Raw genomic sequence first — 24,894 nt, 5'->3', positions numbered from 1 at the left:
GTTAAAGAGGTGGTACTCTGCAATAGTGGCCACATCTCTATAAGGCCTCTTTCACACGTCCGTGCCTCCGGTACGTGTTTGGTAAGTTTCTTCATGTACCGGAGACACGGGCACACGTAGACAAATTAAAATCAATGGGTCTGCGTTCACGTGCGTATTCTGCCATGGACCGTGTGTACATGTGGAGCATACGTGTGCCCGTGTGCTCCACACATAGACATGTCCGTTTTTCTCCGGCATCATGGGTGTCACATGGAATGCAAACGGGTCACACGTAACACAAACGAACCACACGGATGTGTTCCGTGTGACACGCATCGGAGAAAACACATGTGTCTGCAAGAAAAAAAAAAACTTTACTCACCTTCTCCAGCCCTCATGTCTTTGCCGCTACTGTCGCTTCCTTCCGACCGCCGCTCATTATGCTCATTGCATATTCACTTCACTGCGGCCGGAAACAGCAGCAGCGGGGAGTCGGCAGGATCGGAGACAGAAGATCAGCACCACGGACAGCAACGCCAGGGACAGGTGAGCAGAAAGTTCCCATTCTCCGTGTGTTATCATGGATAGTACACGGAGAACACATGTGTGCCATATACACGGCTCACTGAGGGCAATATGCATATATGACATGTCCATGAAAAACGTGTTTGATTTTCACGGACCTGTTAAAGAGGCCTAACACTGATAGAGAAGGCTTTTTTCTAAATACCTTAACCCCTTCATGACCAGCCGATTTTGCGCTTTCGGTTTTGTTTTTCACCTTTCTTCTTCTGAGAGGCGTAACTTTTTTTTATTTTTCAGTCAATCTGGTCATGTGAGGGCTCAGTTTTTGGCGAACAAGTTGTACTTTAAAATGAAACTATGAATTTTACAATATAGTGTACTGGAAAATGAAAAAGAAATTCCAAATTGAAAATTGAAGAAAAATTGCAAAAAAAAGTGCGATTGCACTATTTTTTTTGAGATATTTTATTCACTGTGTTCACTATATGGTAAAAGTGATGTGTCAGTGTGATGCCTGAGGTTGGTGCGAGTTCGTAGACACCAGATATGAATAGGTTTACTTTTATCTAAGGGGTTAAAAAATTCAAAAGTTTGTTTTAAAAAAGTGGCGTACGTTTTGCGCCATTTTCCGCGACCCATCGAGTTCTTATTTTTCGGGATCTGTGGCTCAGTGAAGGCTTATTTCTTGCGTCTCGAGCAGACGTTTTTAACGGTACCATTTTTGCACCGAAACTACATTTTTATTGCCTGTTATTGCATTTTGCGCAAAAATGTAATTTTCGTGTGGAATTTTTTTGCTGCTTCGCCATTTACCGATCAGATTAATTGATTTTATATTTTGATAGATCGGGCATTTCTGAATGCGGTGATACCAAATGTGTGTATATATATTTCTTTTAACCATTTTTTTTCAATGGAGCGAAAGGGGGGTGATTTGACCTTTAAGGTTTTTTATTTTTTTTTTAATTTTTCAAAACTTTTTTAAACTATTTATTTTACTAGTCCCCCTAGGGGGCTAAAAGGATCAGCAGTCTGATCGCTCATTTATTTCTCCCAATAAGAGCAGCACAGCTAAGATCAGGAGAAATTATCATGTATTGTAACCTGCAGTACTCAGCTGCTGGTTACAGGACCTGAGTAATGTGAGCTACAGAAGTCATTGCATGACCCTGTGCTACCATGACAACCATCGGATTCACGTGATCATGTCACGTGACTTTCGGTGGCAGCCTCTATGTGATTACCGTGATTGCCGTTAAAATGGTGCTGTCACATCTTGACAGTGCCATTTAAGGGGTTAACAGGTACGGGTGGATAGCGATTCCACTCGTACCTGCGAGGCACACATGTCAGCTGTACAACTCAAACACTATGACCGCAGTGATGTAATATTACTGCCCGCAGTCGTTAAGGAGTTAATCAGCCAATTCTGCCTCTGAGCGGTGCTATTGCGGTCCGCTCATCCCCATGAAGTGACACTCCAGGCTCCATGACCTCTGAGATTCGGAGATGTCACATCAACTTCCAGTTGATCCGACATCACTGAGCCCGGCCCCAGTCTCCCTGAGAGACTGGGCCGTGAGCGGAGTTTCACCACTCATCACAGGCCAGCGTCACAGCTCAGCATCGCTCCTGCTTGTGGCGCTCTGCAGCGAAGGAGAGAGCGGTGAAACGCCGCCCTCAGCCCGGGTGGGGGTTCACTTCATGGGGATAAGCGGATCACAATAGCGCCGCTCAGAGGAAGAATTGGCTGAACAAGGTATTTAGAAAAAGCCTTCCATATCAGTTTTAAAGGGAAATGGCCACTCTTGCAGAGTAGTGAACCACCTCTTTAAGGTAACATTGACTATAACCTGCAGGTTTAAGTGAAGCTAAGGATATGCCTTCCCAGACCATCACTGACCCACTGCCATACCAGTGATGCTGGGTAATTTTGCAGCTAGTATAATGTTCCCCACGGCAACTCCAGATACTTTCACATCTGTCACATATGCTCAGTGTGAACCTGTTCTACCTATGAAAAGAATAGGGCACCCCAATGGTGGACCTGCTAATTTTTGTGTATACCAACCGAGCTGTACGATGCTGGACTGTGAGCAGAGGTTCCATAATAGGATGTTGGGCCCTCGTGGTCTCTGTTTTTGACGGTTTGGTCATAAACATGCACACATGTAGCCTACTGGGGGTCATTCTGTAGGGCTTCTCCTGTTACTCCTCTCACAAGGAAGCACATACCGGTTCAGCTGCTGGGTTGATGCCCTGTTACAGACCTATCTGAAACTCCTTGCATAAATTTACATGTCCTGTTAAACTGCTACACATTCTTGAGACTGTGCTGGGAGACACAGCAAACGTCCTTGCAATGGCATGTATGGATATGCCTTTCTGTAGGAGGTGGACTACCTATAAAACTGGAATAGGATGTAAATACTGTCCAATGCTGCATGAAGTGACAAAAACAAAATGCAAATCTAGATAAGAATCAGCCTGGAAGAATAAGGAGAGAGTAATTGTCTGTAGCCACCAACTGCAAAACCATTCCCTTTTGGGGTGTTGTCTAGCTTTTCCTCCACAGCGCACTTGTTGTCACTACCATTTACACTGAAACAAGTGACATTGATTCACAATTGTTTATGTTTCCTAACTGAAGAGAGTGATGTCTCTGAAGTTTAATTGACTAGGGATTATGCGGCATTCAAACATCAATATTTCAGGGTTCGAGTACGGAGCATCATTCACAAACTCATGCTGTATCACAAGGTCGACTGGGATAGACTGGAAACGAGGACTCATTTTGCTGGCAGTGTCACAGTATATTAATCCTATCAGGACTCCTATATACTATCCCATCCTGCTTTAAATCCCTCTTCCTAGCCCCTCTAGATACAGTCCCATCCTGCAGTGCATCACTCTTCTCAACCCCTCTATATACAGCCTCTTCCTGGATTTCATCACTCCTTTCAGCCCCTCTATCCATGGCACCATTCTACAGCACATCACTCTTCTGAATCTCTTTATATGCATTCCCATTATGAAAAATGTTGCTACTCTTAGCCCCTCTATATACAGTACCATTCTGTAAATACATCACTACTGACAGAACATCTAAATACAGTCTCTTCCTGCAGCACATTGCTCCTCTCAACCTTTCAGTTTCCACACCATTCTGCAGTACATCACTCCCCAGCCTCCAAAATATACAGCCTCCTGCAGCATATTGCTCATTAGCCCTCTCTTTATACAGTCTCCTGGAGCACATCACTCCTCAGCCATTTCTATATACAGCCACTTGCAGCACATCACATCTTAGACCTCTATTTTTATAGTCTCCTGAAGTACATCGATGTTCAGTCCTCTCTATATACAGCTTCCTGCAGTTCATCACTTAAAATGCCCTTTCTATATATAGCCTTCTGCAGCACATCGCTCCTCAGCTTTCTCTGTATACAACCTCTTACAGTATATCACGCCTCAACCCATTCTACATAAAGCCTTGAGCAGCCCATCGCTCCCCAACTCTCTCTATATACAACCTTTTACACTATATCACTCCTCAACCCACTCTATATAAATCTTTCAGCAGCACACCGCTCCTCAGCTCTCTCTATAATCAACCTCTTACAGTATATCACTCCGCAACCTACTCTATATAAATCCTTCAGCAGGACATCGCTCCTCAGCTCTCTCTATATACATCCTCTTACAGTATAGCACTCCTCAACCCATTCTACATAAAGCCTTCAGCATAAAGAATTCCCACATAAAGCAGCAAAAACTGCATGGATTGTGCTCCTAACTCATATGCATGCAACAAAAACTTAGGCTGAGAAGGAGGACAAGAGTTAGCATGCATACATGATCCAACTTCTTATTCTTCTGTGTATGTGACCCTAAATCTTTGCAAGAACCAACTTCTTCTTGTGTGACACTTGATCTTCGGCAATGCCAATATACTAATGTCAGCGGTGACATTACATATACTAGGTAGAGAAGCTGGGGCTGAAAACCATGTGGGCTGTATACAGAAATATTTTTCTTCTCTAGATTATTTTCTGCTTGTTACGTTAGGACATGAATGTCCTCAGACATTCTCCAATCTGGAAAACTGATGGAGATCCTTAGTATTAGTTGGGTATTAGAAAATGGTTTATCAAAAGAGCTATGGTCTGGCATAGACAGGGTAGGACAACTGCTAAAGTGTGTATGATGGTGATATTACTCAACAGTCTATTTGTATAATTACTTACCGGAAATTTTGATAGGGCTTTGGAAGCTGGGCTGTATCTTGTGCACATTATCATTTTTCAACACCTGGTCCAGTGGTGATCTCTCAAAGAAAGTGAGGACAACCTCTGACCTGGAATACTGGAAGATGAATAGGATAAGAGCTTAATAACATTTAGGAAAAGACAGTAAGTAATAAGCATTGTATTGGTGGAATGTGTGTGCACATCTGCTACGTATTACTATTGTTTAATGGCACAATATGGTAAATCTTTGCCAAGTTGTGAATACATACATTATATGATGAGGAGAGCAATTCAGGACAACCTCAATATAGAAGAGGAGGCCAGCTACACGTAACAGTCTCGCCAAGAAAGATCATTCCTAGGTCCATTAGCAGTCAGCCTCCTGAATGGCCCCCTCGAGTCCAGCCCTGCCCTAAATATTACATGTAGTGTAGAACTATCACCAGGTTAGGTGAATATCATAGCTACAGAGACACCTACAGTGCTCAGCATAAATGAGTACACCCCTCTGAAAGCTAAGACTTTAATTAATATCTCACTAAATACAAGAACAATAGCTACAGTTTTCGCAAAACTGACTTTCAAGCAACATTTTGTTAACCCATAACATAAAAGTAAGGTTAATAATATAACTTTCATTACAAAATCTTCAGTTTACTCAAATTAGTTGATGAAAAAATGAATACACCCCACATAAAAAATGACCACGTCTACCTTATGTTGGCAATAGTGCCTGTGAGCGACGCTATTGCATACCGCTGTTCCCCATTGCCTGACCCCCGGGCTCCGTGACCTTGGGGATCCGGTGACGTCACGTCAACTTTCTGCTGACTTGACATCTCCACGGCCGTCCGCAGTCTCTGTGAGTGATTGGCTGTGGGTGGTGTTTCATCGCTCAGCACAGCTCAGCGTGACAGCCCATCAGCTCCCTCCTCCCTCACAGCAGATCGCTGCAAGCAGGAGTGACACTGGGCTGTGATGAGCAGTGAAACACCGCCTACAGCCCAGTGACTCAGGAAGACTGGGTCCGGCCGCGGTGATGTCACGTCAACTTACTGATCACATGACATCACCGGATCCTCGAGATCACGGAGCCCGGGGTCAAGCGATGGGGAAGAGCGGACTGCAATAGCGCCACTCACAGGCACTATTGCCAACATAAGGTATTTGAAAGAAACATAGTTTCTCAACATAATATCGATCTAGCAAATAATAAATATGGGTGAACCACTTCTTTAAGGATAGCACCAAGACTTCTAGGCATGGAAAAAACATGTTGGTGACATATCGCAACTTGTATTGAATTACATTCCTGAAGAATGACCTGTTATAGAGCCTGGACGCTGGATGGAGAGTGATGCTCAACTTGTCTCTTCAGAATTCCCCATGGGTGTTTAATTGGGTTCAGATCAAGAGACATACATGGCCATTGAATTACTTTCTTCCTGATCTTCAGAAATTCAATAGATTTGTGTGTTTGGGTTAATTATGTTGGAAAAGTGCACATCTACCAAGGACAACTGATGGTAGCATATTCTCTTTCATAACAGCAGTAGATCTGTGATTTGATAATATCATCACTAAGGCCGATAACACACATCCATTAAAACCACGTCCGTGTAAAACGGGCCGTTTTTCGGGTCCGTTTTCCGTTTTTTAGGTCCGTTTTTATGGTATGTGTGGCCTGCGTATGTATCCCGTATGCTAGCCGTATGTGCGTGTGAAATGTCCGTGTGTGCGTGTGAAACTTAACTGACGTGTTTGTGTTGTCCGTTTGGAATGTCCGTGTGTGATGCAAAATGTCGTTTAGTACATGTCGGCAGACAGCAGACAGAGTAGCGCGATGAGAATGAACTCGGGTGAACTTCACCCGACTTCATTGTCATGCCGCGGCTCTGTCTGTGTGCCGTGTACTAATTAGCGGTCACCTGTGAAGGATTCACCGGTGACCGCTAATCCTCCGAGTGACTGAAGTGTCCCCCCCTCTCTCATACTCACCGATCACCGGCGCTGCACGGCGTTCCCACTGCTCCGGCGGCTTTTTCTAATTTGAAAAAGCCGGCCGCTCATTAAACAATGTCGTATTCCCTGCTTTCCCCGCCTACCGGCGCCTATGATTGGTTGCAGCGAGACACGCCCACCACGCTGAGTGACAGGTGTCTCACTGCACCCAATCACAGCAGCCGGTGTGCGTGTCACTATGGAGTATAAAAATAAATAAATAAATAATTAAAAAAACCGGCGTGCAGTCCCCCCCAAATTTAACACCAGCCAGATAAAGCCATACGGCTGAAGGCTGGTATTCTCAGGATGGGGAGCTCCACGTTATGGGGAGCGCCCCTGCCTAACAATATCAGTCAGCAGCCGCCCAGAATGGCCGCATACATTAGATGCGACTGTTCTGGGACAGTACCCGGCTCTTCCCGATTTGCCCTGGTGCGTTGGCAAATCGGGGTAATAAGGAGTTATTGGCAGCCCATAGCTGCCACTAAATCCTAGATTAATCATGTCAGGCGTCTCCCCGAGATACCTTCCATGATTGATCTGTAAATTACAGTAAATAAACACACACAACTGAAAAATCCTTTATTAGACATAACAAACACAAACACATTCCCTGGTTCACCAATTTAATCAGCCCCAAAAAGCCCTGCATGTCCAGCATACTCCAGGATGGTCCAGCGTCGCTTCCAGCTCTGCTGCATGAAGGTGACCAGAGCAGCAGAAGAAACCGTCGCTCCTGTCACCTCCACGCAGCAAATGAAGAGAGCCGCGTGATCAGCTGTGCTGTCACTGAGGTTACCTGGATCCAGCGGTGGATGTAGCGGTGGCCGCGGGTAACCTCAGTGACAGCTCAGCTGATCGCGCTACTCACCTCAGTTGCTGCGTGGAGCTGACCGGAGCGGCGGTGAGTAGCATCGCATCCAACTCTGCTGCATGCAGTTGAAAGGAGCAGCAGCAGATACCGCCGCTCCTGTCACCTCCACGCAACAAATGAGGTGAGCGGTGGCCGTGAGTTACCTGACTGACAGCAGCTGATCGTGCTACTCACCTCATTTGTTGCGTGGAGGTGACAGGAGCGGCAGTGTCTTCTGCTGCTCCTGTCACCTGCATACAGCAGAGCTGGATGCGACGCTGGAGGTCCGTGGATTACGCCGGACATGGAGGGCTATGTCGGGGTTAATAAATTGGTGATGAGGGACTTTGTTAGTGTTTTTTATTTCTAATAAAGGATTTTTCGTGTGTGTGTGTTTTTTAACTGTAATTTACAGAATAATCATGGAAGGTTTCTCGGGGAGACGCCTGACATGATTAATCTAGGATTTAGTGGCAGCTATGGGCTGCCATTAACTCTTTGTTACCCCGATTTGCCAACGCACCAGGGCAAATCGGGAAGAGCCGGGTACAGTCCCAGAACTGTCGCATATAATGTATGCGGCAATTCTGGGCGGCTGCTGACTGATATTATTAGGCTGGGGGGCTCCCCATAACGTGGGGCTCCCCATCCTGAGAATACCAGCCTTCAGCCGTATGGCTTTATCTGGCTGGTATTAAAATAGGGGGGGGACCGCACGCCGTTTTTTTTTAATTATTTATTTTACTGCACAGTATAGACACGCCCACCGGCTGCTGTGATTGGGTGCAGTGACACAGCTGTCACTCAGCGTGGTGGGCATGTGTGACTGCAACCAATCACAGGCGTCTGTGGGCGGGTAAAGCAGGGAATACGAGATTGATTAATGAGCGGCCGGTTTTTTCAAAATAGTAAAAGCCGCCGGAGCTTTTATAACAGCAGTGCAGCGCCGCGCCGGAGATCGGGGAACGGTAAGTATGAGAGAGGGGGGGAACTGACCAACAGACAGCGAGAGGTGACAGATAAGACAGAGAGACCGACCGACAGACATAGAGACCGACCGACAGACATAGAGAGAGACCGACCGACCGACCGACTGAGGGAGAGAACGAAACAGAAATAGAAAAAAGACCGACATCACATGAAAAAAGCACAAAACGTACAGGGAACAAACAGAGATGAGTCCGTGTCACTTGGACGTGCTCACAGACCCATTGACTTTCATTGGGTCCGTGCTGGGTGTTGCGTGCTGAAAACGGACATGCTTCTGTGCAAAACGGAGACACAAACGTAGCACGCACACGGACCCACGGACCTTAATGAAAAACGCACATGTGTCCTCAAACATTAGATAACATTGGTGCACGTTTGGCCGTGTCTCCGGTATATACAGAAACGGAGCAAACACGCACGTTTTCTACGGATGTGTGTTGCAGGCCTAAAATGTAGCTCTCTGACACTAGGATCAATCTTGCAGCCCCACAGACTTGGTGCTATCTTTAAAACTCATGGTGGTCATACAAAATACTAGATGTAGTAGTTTATGTTAGGTGTATTCATTTTTGCATCACCTAATTTGGGTAAAAGTGAAGATTTGATAATGAAAGTAGTATTATTAATCTTAGGGGCACTTTGCACACTACGACATCGCAGGTGCGATGTCGGTGGGGTCAAATCGAAAGTGACGCACATCCGGCGTCGCTCTCGACATCGTAGTGTGTACATTCTTTATGATACGATTAACGAGCGCAAAAGCGTCGTAATCGTATCATCGGTGTAGCGTCAGTCATTTCCATTAATTGGGAAATACCAATGTTACGATGTTGTTCCTCGTTTCTGCGGCAGCACACATCGCTGTGTATGAAGCCGCAGGAGCGAGGAACATCTCCTACCTGCGTCCTGCGGCTCACGCCGGCTATGCGGAAGGAAGGATGTGGGCGGGATGTTTATGTCCCACTCATCTCCGCCCCTCTGCTTCTATTGGCCGCCTGCCGTGTGACGTCGCTATGACGCCGCACGACCCGCCCCCTTAATAAGGAGGCGGTTCGCCGGCCAGAGTGACGTCGCAGGGCAGGTGAGTGCATGTGAAGCTGCCGTAGCGATAATGTTCGCTACGGCAGCTATCACCATGATATCGCAGCTGCGACGGGGCCAGGGACTATCGCGCATGGCATCGCAGCATCGGCTTGCGATGTCGTAGTGTGCAAAGGGCCCCTAACTTTCATGTTATTGATTAAAAAAATGTTCTAAAAAAATTTAGTCACGTCAAAATGTTGGAAATTGTTCTTTTTTCAATGAGAAGGGGGTGTACTCATTTATACTGAACACCGTATATATCTGCTGCTGGAGTCCAAAGGGCTTTATTTATTAGACCCTTCAGACATCAAAGTATCTTGTTGTCCATGGCCTTATTTTCTTATACTGCTCCTGAGAAATAAAACACTAACTATAATTAGTTATTAGGAGTTTGTGTTCCATTTGACAAGACATGCTTTTATGCAAAGAGCAAGACAGAGAAAATTCTGGTGTGGTACACCAAACCCTCAAAATTTGCAGTAGGTGGAAGAAGTCTTCCAGTTTGGCCTTCTACTATCCATTCAAGGCCAATGTTCTGTGCGTTGGACACTGGATGGAAATAGTATATCACTACAGTAGTTAGGTTATGTGCCCACGCTGCGGAAAATGCGCGGATTTTGCAGCGGATTTCTCGCGGAAAAGCCGCGGATTTTCCAGAAATCTGCAGCACAGCTACTCCCCAGCCATTTCTATGGCATTTGGGAAATGCTGTGCCCACGCTGCGGATTTTATCGCAGCGGAAATATCTGCAGCATGTCAATTTTTGTTGCGGATTTTCGTGCGGATTTTGCCTATTCAATTGAATTTAAAAAAAAAAAAAAAATCGCAAAATCCGCAACAAAATCCGCATCAAATCCGCGTCAAATCCGCACCTATGAAAAGGTGCGGATTCCAGGGGAAAGCTGCGGATTTTGATGCAGAAAAATCCGCAGATACAGAGTCCCGTGGGCACATAGCCTAAGAGCAATATGTCATTCCTTAGACTTTCTCCCTTTAAAAAACATCTGCACCACCAATATGATTGCCTGCCATATGCTGCACTTCTCTTGTATAGATAATTCTCTTGCCTTGTTTACACCTCCATTTTAATCCTTAGATCTCATCCTGCATGGTATTCTTCCACGCTCTGCTATCACTCCCATGTTGAATTTGTAAAGAATCAAATATAACTAGGGTCTGTACCCTCTCTGTCTGTGCTTGTTCTTCCTCTATATTCTTCTAAATAACCTAATAAATTAAAGCATAAAGTCAGGAGGCTGACCTACATTATGTGATAGGCACGGTGCAGTCCTCATCAATACCTTTGATATGAGCTCCTGCCCTCTGCCTATAGAAAATGGTACAGTGCATACAACTCCATCATGCGAGCAGTCCCGGTGACCCCAGTCAGAAAAAATATATCCATTTAATTCCATGGAGGGGGTCATCATGTGATCCATGACATTATTGTGTAGACCATGCCATGAATTTCACAAAAAAGACCACATAAGGTAGTACTAACCGAATTATGAATAGTGAGGGACTAATGACAAAATATCTTTAAACCCCCCCCCCTGGAATACTACTTTAATTCTTGGAAGTGGCGAGGGTTTGGTGGTTATATTTGTAGAAATAAAAAAATAATGACATTACAATAATATACTATTCCATTACTTCATGAGAAAAGAAAGCTCAAGTTAAACTATACAAAGTGAGTCTATCTGGCTGTTACTTTTATACATTTTTTTTGTTTTATAAGAGGATAGGTTTGAGCAGATATAAGTACAGTGCAATCCTGTGAATGTCCACATACTATTGTATTGTACTTTTTGGAGGACAAAACAAAGCAAATAAAAAATTCCAGCTATGGTATATTAAAATATTTTCATAATTTTGGTAGATCCTTATACCTGAACTCAAAAAGTAATCATATTGTATAAAACAGGCAACTTTACCTTAAAAGAGCTCAAACGAATGCGCGAAGCAGGAATTTGCTGCTGGCATTTATCTTTTTAGATTTTTTTTTTTCTATCTATGGAAATACTTGTTGACGGCTTATTTAAAAAAATGAAGAAATGAAGTCTGCATAATATACTTTACATTTCCCTTACATATTCTAGTGGTTATCAGTAATGCTACAGGATGTGTTACTTCTTTGTCATGTCAGTTATTCTTTCATATCAGTATTCCTATAGTAGCGGCATACGTACTTTACAAGGCATATTGATCACAGTCTTCAATAGTTTCTCCACTTCATTCAGTCTTGCCTCTATTTCATGAGAATCCTTAATGGTGATAAGCCCTAAAAGATAGTATTCATAAAACGATAAGGATACGGGTACACTTCTAAATGTATGAAATCATTTTCAACTCTACGTTTTTATACAATAATTTCTGGAAGAATGAAAAATTCTCAAAATATTAGAATACGTCCTCACACTGTAAATGTATATCATATGGTAGGAACAGTATATTAAAGGGTAGCTTAGAAGTATTATTTATTTATGACAATTTTTCACCTTTTAGAACCATACACATTAGTTCAGTCATCAGACATCGCAGGTAGCTGTGCCATACACGGGAGCACTCGTTGGGCCAAGTGGTCCTCTCTATTCTATGGGAGAGCCAATGCCAGACATGTCTCTGTGAGACAATATGATGGGCATTTGAAAATCAGACGTGTGGGATTGATATTCCCCTGTTTAGTGTCAGACATTGACAGAAAAGGGTCCCTATACAAGAACAGCATCTGGGCCCTTAGCAGTCCACTAGTTCTGCTATGACCGAAGCTCCTTGTTGCTTCAGAGGAGGACATGAGCCCCCTTATCTCTTGGGCCCCTGTGTGGCTGCGGATGATATGTCTGCCCCCTGACCCTGACAATAAATTGTCTGGGGCTCCAATACACTTTAGACCAGTGGTTCCCAAACTCCAGTCCTCACGACCCCCAGCAGGTTATGTGTTCAGTTTTTCTTTAATATAGTACAGGTGGTGCCTTGAGAATGATTTCATCACCTGTTCAATAGTAAGGAAATCTTGAAAACATGACTTGTTGGGGGCCATGAGCACAGGAGTTGGGGAAACACTGCTTTAGACTATCGACCAAACCTGTAGATATTGGTGGGTTTGGCTGACATTAGTCTAAGGTGTATGGGAGGGTTTAGTCTTAAGGGTACAATGTCCCAAAGGCTTCATCTGCTTTAATATTACTAAATCAGAATTACTTACCCACTGGAATTCCTGCAACTCCCGCACCGCTTCTCCACGGCTTCCTACCAGTTTTGCTATCAAGGCATGTGTCCACTGCAGCCATTCAATGGGTTCAGAGGAAACGTCAGGGCACATGATGCCTGAGCCCAGTGATTGGCTGCAGTGGTCATTTGCTGTAGACGGGATGTCACTGCTGTGGCTTGACAATCGGGGGAACAACAGGGAGGAGGCAGGGGCTTTACTAGATGATGCCAATTTTGTTATTTTAAAGCAGATGACACAGTTATAAATCACACCATATGTATTGCTAGAAGTGAACTCTCAGGAGTTGGGGGGGGCTGCATGTATGTTTCAAACCACCCTACAATATAGAAGCAAATTAACATTTTCAAAAAAGATATAAGAATTTAGGAACCATCAGTCACCCAATTCCACAAATATTGATTTTAAACTTTTTATAGTTATAGAACATTGAAAAGAAGCGTTACATAAAGGGTCCTTATTAGTGATGAGCGAGCACTACCATGTTCGAGTGCTCGGTACTCGCAACCAGCAGGCATATGCTTGAATGGGTTCAACTCGAATATCAAAGTATAATGGAAGTCAATGAGACACTCGAGCATGGGAAGATTTTCCGGAAAAATGCTTCCCCATTGACTTGGGATGTGGAGCTCTCATCATCTCCAGCAGTGTGGTCATCTCTAAACGCCTAACCTCCACCCTATATGTGAAGTGCAGTACTTGGCAGCGGCCACTAAACAATGTCGCTTAGAACCAGACGCAGCTAGAGCAGATGATTGGTGGGAGTGTTGTGTTAGGACCCGCACTGATATATTGATGAACTACGGAAATGTCAGTTGTTAAGTCCTGGACAACTTCTTTAAAGCAAAAGTATATAAGAATATCTGAAACTTTGTAATATATCATATTAGGGGAAAATAGCAAAATACCATCTTCTCCACTTTACAGTAATCTGCACTGCTATATCCTACCCATAAACATTTAGATTGAGTAGGTCCCAAGCTGTGGTGCCCTAGAGGTTGCAAACTACAAAAATGACATGGCTGTATGCTGGGATTTGTAGTTTTTTTTATCAGTTGGAATGAAACAGGTGGTGAAACTGGACTAGTATATTAACATCAGTCCAATCTGACACGATCTTATGTAAATGGTGGTCTACAATAGCAGATGTTGGAGCAAAAAAGGGTTGGACGATATGGATTACATTGTGTCCACTCTTAGCATTGGGGATTCATTAATATGGTGGAGGGAGAAATACAGTGTCTTGCGAAAGTATTTGGCCCCCTTGAATTTTTCAACCTTTTCCCACATTTCAGGCTTCAAACATAAAGATAAAAATGTTAGTGTTATGGTGAAGAATTAACAACAAGTGGGACACAATTGTGAAGTTGAACGAAATTTATTGCTTATTTTAAACTTTTGTAAAAAGAATAAACTGAAAATTGCGGCGTGCAATATTATTCATCCCCTTTACTTTCAGTGCAGCAAACTCACTCCAGAAGTTCATTGAGGATCTCTGAATGATCCAATGTTGTCCTAAATGACTGATGATGATAAATATAAGCCCCTGTGTGTAATCAAGTCTCTGTATAAATGCACCTGCTCTGTGATAGTCTGTGTTCTGTTTAAAGCGTAGGTAGCATCATGAAGACCAAGGAACTCAACAGGCAGGTCCGTGATACTGTTGTGGAGAAGTTTAAAGCCGGATTTGGTTGCAAAAAGATTTCCACAACTTTAAACATCCCACGGAGCACTGTGCAAGCGATCATATTGAAATGGAAGGAGTATCATACCACTGCAAACCTACCAACACCCGGCCGTCCCTCAAAAATTTCATCTCAAACAAGGAGAAGACTGATCAGAGATGCAGCAAAAGGTGGCTCTACAAAGTATTAACTTAAAGGGGCCGAATAATATTGCACACCCCAATTTTCAGTTTATTATATTTTATAAAAGTTTAAAATAAGAAATATATTTCCTTCACCTTCACAATTGTGTCCCACTTGTTGTGGATTCTTCACCATAACATTAACATTTTTTATCTTTCTGTTTGAAGCCTGAAATGTGGGAAATGGTTGAAAAATTCAAAGGGCCGAATTCTTTCGCAAGGCACTGTATGTAAAATATATTACTGGCTTTGGCCTCTGTGAAACAGAGGAAAGGTCAGAGAGATTAGGTCAGAGCACACGGGATTATCCAGAAATCAGAAATTGCCCAACTTTCTGCAGAATTTTAGAAATGTTGTCAACAAAAAGTAAACACTCAAAATACAGAAGTAACAGCAGACCGATAGGGATACTTATGTAATAGGCATTATTAGGAGCCTGCCAGCCGGTCCTATTCCCTAGTGACCTAAACATCACACAGCCCCAAAACATTTTTCATAGAAAGTCTCCAATCAATCCTATTAAAAGCTGGGTTTCTCCCTAATCATTTTCCTTGGCTTAAAAATATACAACTGCTTCTGAGTTGACTTTTAGTGAAAACATCCCACTCTCCTTTGTGCAAGAGTAGATTACTCCATGTAAATTATTCAGCAGCCTGGAAGTAAGTTATAAAGCAGGTTTAATTATCATACATTTGGCAATAGCCAAGACCTGCGGCTCTGTAAATCATGCATGGGCACGCTGAAAGGCATACAAAAACAACTTCCCAGACACTAACTATAGGATTTCTACATTTCCACTGACAGAATGGACATCATCAGCTTCCAAAACTTACATTGCATAACTTGTCATTGCTACAAGACCTTCACTCTGCAATGCCAGTTAGAATACAGATCTGAACGGATGTAAAAAGGAATCTGTATAAATATAGGATCGAGAGGGGAGACAAAAGACCCCCAAACCTTGTCACATTACTGCAATACTTTTCTATAGAGTGCTTGACTTGCGTCCAAATGCACGATTGATCAGAAAGTATTCCCCTTGACTCCACATACATTAGCTCCGCCAATAGGGGGAGTGGACTAATCAGCTGCCAGATACAGTCCCTGAGGTCCTGTCACTTATCTATGTTATGTAAATAAAAGCTTATCATCTAATTTTAAATTCATCCATTGGTTTTATAAATTACTCTTTTGAAAGCTGAAACCCTCCCAAATTTGGTTTAGGTTCTAAAAATAAAATTGCTGCAAAGCTGAAATATTGATCATTTAATGAACACAGAAAGGTCAGATTTTGGCAAGACAAAAGTTTTGTCGCCCACAGAAAGTAATCTGAAATTCAAACAAATAATTAACTTCTAATACAAAGATATGTTGCATAACATTGCTGAATGAAGTTGTGGTGCTATTAGAGCCATATTTAATATTTTGTGTGACTTCCATGAGCTTGAAGGACTGCATCCATGCGGTTCAACAATGATTCATACAATTTATTGATGAAGTCATCAGGAATAGCAAAGAATGCAGTCTTACATGCCTCCCAGAGTTCATCTAGATTCTTTGGTTTTGTCTTCCAAGCTTCCTCTTTGATCCTACCCCAAACACGCTTATTGATATTCATGTCTGGTGACTGGGCTGGCCAGTCCTTGAGCCCCTTGATCTTCTTTGCCAGGAGGAACTTTGTTGTAGAGATTGATGTATGAGATGGAGCACCATCCTGCTGCAGAATTTGACTTCTTTTATGATTAGGAATGTAAGAAGTAGCTAATACTTCTTGATATTTTAGGTTACTGATATTGCCTTCAACCTTGCAAATGTTTCACACACTGAATGTAACCCCAGACCATGAACTTTCAACCACCAAACGTAACTGTTTTCTAGGTGTATTTTGGATCCATACGGGCTCCAGTAGGTCTCCTGCAGTAATTGTGGCGGTTGTGGTGTAATTCAACTGAAGATTCATCAGAGAAATCCACCTTCTGCCACTTTTCCAGCGTTCATCTGTTTAGCAGGCTGTGGAACTTGGCAAATGCCACATGGTTTTTTAATTGTCTTTTGTTTAGTGCTGGCTTCTGGGCACTGATTCGACCATGGAGGCAATTTCGAGACAGAATCCTACAAACTGTTCTAGTTGACACAGAGATTTGAGGTGACCAGGCCTGTTGGAGCTCTGTTGCAGTGGAAGAGGGGCTGACTTTGGATTTTCTAACAGACAAACGTTCCTCCTGAGCAGTTGTCTTGTGGGGTCTGCCGGACCTGGGCTTGTCAAAAACATCTTCAGTCTCTTCAAAACTTTTTAATTTCTTTATACTTGACGCTGAGACACATCAAGGTGCCAGCCACCTCTGCAGTGGATCTGGTCTTCTGCCTTTTGATAACCAAGGCTTTGGTCGCAGGGTGGATATTTGCATGTTGTCAGAGGTCAAGTTGCAGTTCAAGTGAAGGTCTGGGGTACTGGGTTTCTTTTTATACACACCCACTAATTAAACGATCATTTAGTGAGCACAGGTGAGGATGTAAACTCGGATTATATGACAAGGTGACAAAACTTTTGTCTTGCCAAAATCTGACCTTTCTGTGTTCATTAAATGATCAATATTTCAGCTTTGCAACAACTTTATTTTCATAAGCTAAAACAAATTTGGGATTTCAGCTCTCAGAAGAGTAGTTTATAAAACCAATGGATAAATTTAAAGTCAGGTTATAAGCTTTTATTTACATAACATGGATAAGCGACAGAACTTCTGTCAGGGAGTGTATATCTGAAGGTAGCTTTTCTTCTTTGAGAACCATTCTGAAAGCCAACATGCACAAATCCTTTTTCCCCAACATCTGCTCTTGGGTGAGAGTTATAACAGTCCTATTCACATTAGATGATTGCCCGGGGTACAACTTACGCATGAAAAAACACAAAAAAAACCGCAATGTGGGTACATAGCCTGAGAGTCTAAGAATGGCCACTTCACGGTGTATGGAGTTTTGATACACCAAATTCTTCCTGAGGCCATGGTTACTGCTAACATATGATTATGGGTTAACGGGTGTCAGACCTCAGCCATCTGATAGTAATGGCATAAGAATAGGCCATCAATATCAAAATCCTAGATAACCCCTTTAAAGAGGGTCTGTCATCAGGTCAAAAGTGGCCAGTTTGCCTCTGCTCTCCTGAGTATTCCGGGTTTTTTTAATCCCGAATATGGTTTCTTAGATATGAGCCTTTTTTACTTTTAGTTTTTATGGGTTTACCAATGGGCATTGCTGACAGTATAATAATGCAGATAAGCCCAAAGACACACCCCAGAGGATCCTTAGTGAAGCCAATTAAAATCAACATTAAATAGGCCTGTATCGTAGATTTAAAAAAAAAAAAGGAATATTCACGTGAGCAGTGGGTAAAATTTGAGATCAGCATAATGTAGGATGCAGGAGTTGTGACACAGAGTTTTTAGATGTATCAGAGTTCAGAAAACCCACACCACAGCTCTCTATGTACCTCATCTATTGACAGTGAGCTGCTTATCAGAAAGCGTGTCGGATGTCTTGACAGGAGGCAACTAGTCCCAGCAACGATAGTGTCTTAATGCCCCTTTACACACTGCAACATCGCTAGCGATATCGCTGTAACGTCACCGGTTTTGTGACGTAATAGCGACCTCCCCAGCGACATTGCAGTGTGTGGCACGCATCAGCGACCTGGCCCCGCTGTGAGGTCGCTGATCGCTACAAAACTTTCAGGGCCATTTTTTGGTCCTTTGTTTCCCGCTGTGCAGCATGCATTGGTGTGTTTGACACCGTTACAACGACATCGTGAGCGACTTAGAACCCAGCCCGTAGGCATGCTATAGCGTTCCCTTTACCGCCCCCTTACCTCTGATTGGTGGTCGCTGTTACGTCCTGATTTGGCGGCTTTCACTGAAAAGAAGGCAACTTTAATGCTTCCGACCTTTGTTTCAAAGCTACCTTGTTCCTGAGCGTGCTGGTTTGCGGATCATTAGAGAGTTCTCCAGTCTGCAATACTATAAAGCCTATACGGTAAGCATCATTTGATTGAAGCTGTATCGATGCTGTATAGATAAACCAGTGTGGAGTCGCCACACAGAGAACTCTACAAAGATCCGCTAAGCAACAGAAGCTCAGGAACAAAGGCTATACAAGCGCGACTTTTGCCAATCTTTCCAAGCTCGGGGTCGCCAATAATAACGCACTAGCGATCAACAATCGAAGCTGAGGGGGGCGTGTAAAAAGGACACCTAGGTGGCTTCAGTGCCAAACACCACGCCCCTTACATAGGTGTGAGTCGTCAAATAGCTGCTGTGTGACACGTCCCCAACGACCAGTGAGGTCGTTCTGCAGGTTCGTATCGCTGCTGCGTCGTTGGCCAGATCTGCATGTTTGACAGCTCACCAGCGACTGTTTAGAGACTTTCCAGCGATCCCGGCCAGGTCGGGATCGCTGGTGGGATCGCTATAAAGTCTCAGTGTGTAAAGGGGCCTTTAGAGATAAACCCTCTATTGTAAGTAAACAACAACACTCAGCTTAATAAATGACAAATTGTTTAGATCTGTATTTCAGCCCATCTCCTGCTGTCTTCAGATTACATAACAAAATCCTGCTGACAGATTCCCATTCCAGGGATACCGACCATACAATCCTTTCAGACCTCATTTTTATATATATATATATATATATATATATATATATATATATATATATATATATAATATCACTTCCAAACTTAAATTACACCAAATTCATGTGCATTAACCAGTGCACAGTCCTATCAGTGCTTCAGTACTATGTCATTGCCCCATTACGCTATTCCTAACAGTCAACTCTCTGCTCATTAAGTGAGTAAAGACACTACAAGTCGTAGTTCTTGGAACAACCCGTTTAACTACGTATTTGTTTGACGCTGCATTATATGAGTTCTTATTTGTTGTTTATGTCCATATTAGAGTCCATGTGCAGCCACATTACCTCAGTAGGCACAGCACTTGCTCTTTAAAGGGGTTATCCCTCAGCTCTCGCTTCAGCATGTGAAGGTGCTGCATGGCATCTGTCAGCTGCTTGATAAGTATCATCGAGCACGGTGCATTATACCTACCCGCCACTTAAGACAGTTATCAAACGCTTGAAGGACTGCATTTCAGCCGCACCTTCTGCAAAAGTGAGAGAGGTTGGATAACCCCTTCCTCGGTAATACGGAATGTATTGGGGAGTGACCCTCCTTTCAGGAGATCCATATGAATTCTGTGCAACAATAACCCCTGTGTCACATTGCATGAAAATGGAACAAACACGGAGATAGCAGACACATTAACCCTAAATATATCCACAAGATCATCTGGTCTGGGAGCGGGATGAATAGTTTTCGGCTCTGAAAAGACTTAGGAGCCAAAGTTGAAGTTAGGAGTAAAGCGCGTCCCCCGGGCAAGCGGCAAGGGGCAAACAGAGGATCTCTGTCAGTAGCTGGCAATGTAGCGCATCTTCTGTGCCAAGCGTACAAGATCTCTTTCAAGGCGACAGAGAAGGGACAACACAAATTAGTAATGTGAAGCTAAAGAGAAACTGAGACAATCCAAAGTCCACAACAACAGAGAAAAAAGTGAGAGAAAGGCTTCTGGGGCACATCAATAAGAGAGCTGCATGTCATTACTATTGATGTGCACTATTTTCATACTTTCCATCCCAGGACATGGTTGACCGTTTAGAAGACCACTTTTAGTGCAATGTTGGGTGCAGGTGATCATTTAGGCGGACATTGTGACCTTGCTGCAGGAACGGAGGTACTTCAGTTACTAGGTTAGTCAGCAACGCACCGTAATCATGTGTCAAAGTATAGAAAGGGGGTGGAACGTCACAACGTTAGATGTTGCTTCGGTCACATGGCTCTTCATCAGTATTCGTCTTCTAGACGAGGCTGTCCCGCGTACAATATAGAAGGTTAAAAGAACAAGGGGGGGTGACTTCACTAATCCAAAAATGTCACAGAAGAGTGGGAGACACATGACACATTTCTGAACAGTACACAGTTGCCAACCACTTTACGGTAATTTCAGATTTTTGGACTATGTTTGTGCATTTTGCACTAATTTTGGTGATATGAACACACAGTTTCATCAACGCAATGTTGCCAATGTTGATGCAAAGAGCTCTCCCTCACCGCTCCCCCTCCCCTGCTATAACATGGATTTATTTGCTGTTGTATCCTTGAAGTGAAAAAATAAACGCTGGACTGAAGGCCGAGTGCCCCATAACTTCTATGCAATGTTGCCAGGATACTGAAATAAATAAATCGCTTTGAAAAGTCTCAAAAATTTTGAACATTGCAGATTTGGGCAAAAATTTGGCAATTTTGGCGTTTTCAAGCCAATTTCGCTTGGGTCCACCAAAATGGGCAAAGCTGAGGCAAGACGGGTGGGACAGCAAGGTCACACCATAGCTCGTCTAATTCATGATAAGCTGGGTACTCCTTATGTCAGCAATCTTACGCCAGCCCTTAACTGGTGTAAGATTGTGCGATGCACGGAGGTGCACACCACTTGTCTGGGACTCCAGATGTATTGAGAGGTGGTAATGAATCACAAGCATCTGCCTCCAACACATCCCCCTTCATCAAGACCGGCATAACCATCACCAGTCTTCATGAATAGGGGCCAAAATCTACAAATGGAAATACCATGGAGATACTCCTGCCTCTAAAACAGTGTTGTAGAGATCTTACAGAAAACACTACGGTGGATCTGCTGCTGGTCTATTCTATTTTTCTGTAGTGACCGATGGTTTAAAAGGGGAAAGGGGAAGAAGGGTTCGGCCAGATAGCTCAGGCGACAGCGTAAATACCTAAAATAAAAAATAGAGCAGGTACTCACCCTCCCGAGACCCAGCGCCAGCTCCCTGATACTGCTCGGGTCTCAATGCTTTGGCTGCAACCATGATGTCATATCAACAGCACACATCACCGCTGTAGCCAATCACTAAGTTCAGTGCTTACATGGATGGCATAAGCCACTGAGCTTAGTGATTGGCTACAGCGGTGATGTGCGCTGTTGATATGATATCATTGTTACAGCCAAAGCATTGAGACCTGAGCATCAGAGAGGAGATGGCATTGAACTTCGTGGGTTAAGTACCTACTATTTTTGTTATTTACAGGGTTTGGGGTCAACTTTCATGAAAAATGGAATACCCCTTTAAAGGGAACCTGTCAGGTGCAAAATGCATTCAGAACCACGAGCAGTTCTGGGTGCATATTGCTAATCCCTGCCTATCTGTCCCTGTATCTAGTAGCGTAGATAAAGAGATCTTCAGAAAAAGTATTTCTAAAGCTCTTTTATGATATGCTAATGAGGCCATCGACTAGTTGCAAGGACATTAGTTCCCTTGGCTTGTCGGCACCCTTAGCATGTAAGCACACCCCTGTGAGTGTGCTAATGAATGCGCAGCGTCAGAGGCATGGTTGCACTCAGATCTCTGCTGCCAACACATCCGACGCTGGACTTCAGCTCAGTGCGCATGATCCCGGACTTTCGGTCACACGCACTACACAAGTTTGAAGCCAGGACGCATACAGCCGGCTTCATAGTGCACATGACTTAACCCCTTCACGACCAGCCGATTTTTTTTGCTTTCCGTTTTTTTTTTCGCCATTCTTTTTCTGAGAGACATAACTTTTTTATTTTTCAGTCAATATGGTCATGTGAGGGCTCATTTTTTGCGGAACGAGCTGTACTTTTAAATGAAACCATTTACCATATAGTGTACTGGGAAACAGCAAAAAAATTCCAAATGCAGAAAAATTGCAAAAAAAGTGCGATAGCACTATTGTTTTTGAGATATTTTATACACTGTGTTCACTATATGGTAAAACTGATGTGTGAGTGTGATGCCTCAGGTCAGTGCGAGTTCGTAGACACCAAACATGTATAGATTTACTTTTATATAAGGGGTTAAAAAAAAATCGGAAGTTTGTCCAAAAAAAGTGGCGCACGTTTTACGCCATATTCCGTGACCCGTAGCGTTTGCATTTTTCGGGATCTTTGGCTCAGTGACGGCTTATTTTTTGCATCTCGAGCTGACGTTTTTAACGGTACCATTTTTGCGCAGATGCTACATTTTGATCGCCTCTTATTGCATTTTGCACAAAAGTTGTGGCGACAAAAAAACTTCGTTTTGGCGTTTGGAATTTTTTTGCCGCTATGCCGTATACTGATCAGATTAATTGATTTTATATTTTGATAGATCGGGCGTTTCTGAACGCGGCGATACCAAATGTGTGTATATGTTTTATTTGTTTAACCCTTTAATTTTCAATGGGGCGAATGGGGGGTGATTTGAACTTTTAGGGTTTTTTTAATTTTTTAAAACTTTTTTTTTAACTTTTTTTTTTATTTTACTAGTCCCCCTAGGGGGCTATAGCGATCAGCCATCCGATCGCTCTTATCTATCTGCTGATCACAGTTATACAGCTGTAAACAGCAGATACGCTCACTTTCTTTTTCACTGTGCCGCGGGCACAGCGAAAGTGAAAGCAATTCATGTGTAGTACAGGAGTCATCACATGACCCTGTGCTACCATGACAACTATCGAAAGTCACGTGATCGCGTCACGTGACTTCCGGTATCGGGTGGTAAGTAAAAGTTTACCGCGATCCCGCTTATATGGCGGTCACATATTGACAGCGCCATTTAAGGGGTTAAACGGCACGAGCAGATAACGATTCTGCTCGTGCCTAGCAGGCACACATCTCAGCTGTGAAAATCAGCTGAGATGTGTGCCGATCGCAGCATGCTGCCGGCGGCAGACCGCGGGCAGTAACATTAAGACCGCTAGGACGTAATTTTACGGCCCGCGGTCGATAAGGGGTTAAAGTCCATGATCGTGTGAACTGAGCTGAAATCCAGGAGTCGAACATGATGGCAGCAGAAAGGTGAGTGCGACCATCCTCTGACAGGGACGTGCTTGCATGCTAAGTGGGCCAACTAGCCAAGGAAACTAACACCCTTGCAACCAGTCGATAGCCTCATTAGCATATCACATGGGATCTTTAGAAATACGTTTTCTAAAAATCTCTTTGGTACTAGATGCTGGGACAGTTAAGCAGGGATTAGCGATATGCACCCAGAACTGCTCGTGGTTATCTTCTGCAGATCTCCCAGGTCTCTGAATGCAAGTGCACACTGTGCATAGGCAGAAAGCTAATAATCAGTGGTTGGGATGGGGTATTACAGTGCTAAAAACATTGAAGACTACATGGCTACAAGTTACTAGTCCTCTAGGGATAATCTCCTGCTGATAATACTGTGATTTTATCAAAACTACAGCAGGCACTGTCTCTTTTGTTACACATGGTGACTATAAAATAACCTAAGGTGTTTGGAGCTGTGTGCAGACTGACCCAGTGGAGAGAATTGGCTGAATATTGCTATGTATGCTTTTCAAGGCATGGGGAAACAGAAGGCATCTTAAAAAAATGTTCATACCAAAACTCCCCACCAGGTGAAAAAGTGGCGCTGTACAGTGAAGCGCGCCTTGCAACTCAGTCTGCAAAATGCCTGTCTCTTTGCCGGATCGTGCGCTGTTAGTGCGGTTGTTTTATGAGAATGCCAGGAATGCTACAGCTGCACTAGAAGCCTTTCACCATTTGAAAGACCTTCATACACGTAGCGGTCCAATGGCTGTCAATTCGCTGAGATAGATGATGACACGTTTTGAGGCAACAGGTTTGCTGAATGTTCAGCCAGGGTGCGGGCGACGACCGATAAACAGAGAGTTGTGGAGGACATTGCCACTGCCATCATGGAACAGAGCACATATAACCCTGCCGGGAACAGCAGTGCACGCAGTTCCAGGCAACTGGGGCTCCCGAACAGCACAGCGTGGAAAGTTCTACAAAACGTCTTGCGGGCATACCTATACAAAATTAGCCATCACCAACAACTTCTTGACAATGATACCCACATGACTTGTGCATTCATGTTTCTGGCGAGAGTGGAAGTGGAAGGCAATCAATTGGCCATGAAATGTTCTGTTGTGCGACGAAGCACATTTTTACCTGAATGGGACAAGGAACACACAAAACTGTAGCATATGGGCTACTGAAAATCCACATGC

The 24,894-nt window shown here is 43.6% G+C and overlaps 1 protein-coding gene across 1 annotated transcript in view; it reads right to left on the bottom strand.

The window, feature by feature from the left end:
• The window catches only part of PXDC1 (PX domain containing 1), a 79,313-nt gene that overhangs the window by 31,630 nt on the left and 22,789 nt on the right, over nt 1-24,894 (bottom strand). The window contains exons 2-3 of the mRNA XM_075316486.1: nt 11,877-11,968; nt 4,755-4,872 (exon numbers count right to left, since the gene is read on the bottom strand). Coding sequence (XP_075172601.1) covers nt 4,755-4,872; nt 11,877-11,968 — 210 coding nt within the window. The remainder of the gene's footprint in view (nt 1-4,754; nt 4,873-11,876; nt 11,969-24,894) is intronic.

This window comes from Anomaloglossus baeobatrachus, chromosome 6 (genome assembly GCF_048569485.1).
Source record: "Anomaloglossus baeobatrachus isolate aAnoBae1 chromosome 6, aAnoBae1.hap1, whole genome shotgun sequence".
Classification (NCBI taxonomy): domain Eukaryota; kingdom Metazoa; phylum Chordata; class Amphibia; order Anura; family Aromobatidae; genus Anomaloglossus; species Anomaloglossus baeobatrachus.
Note: the sequence above shows the minus strand (reverse complement) of the source record. Positions and strands in the feature narration are given on the sequence as shown.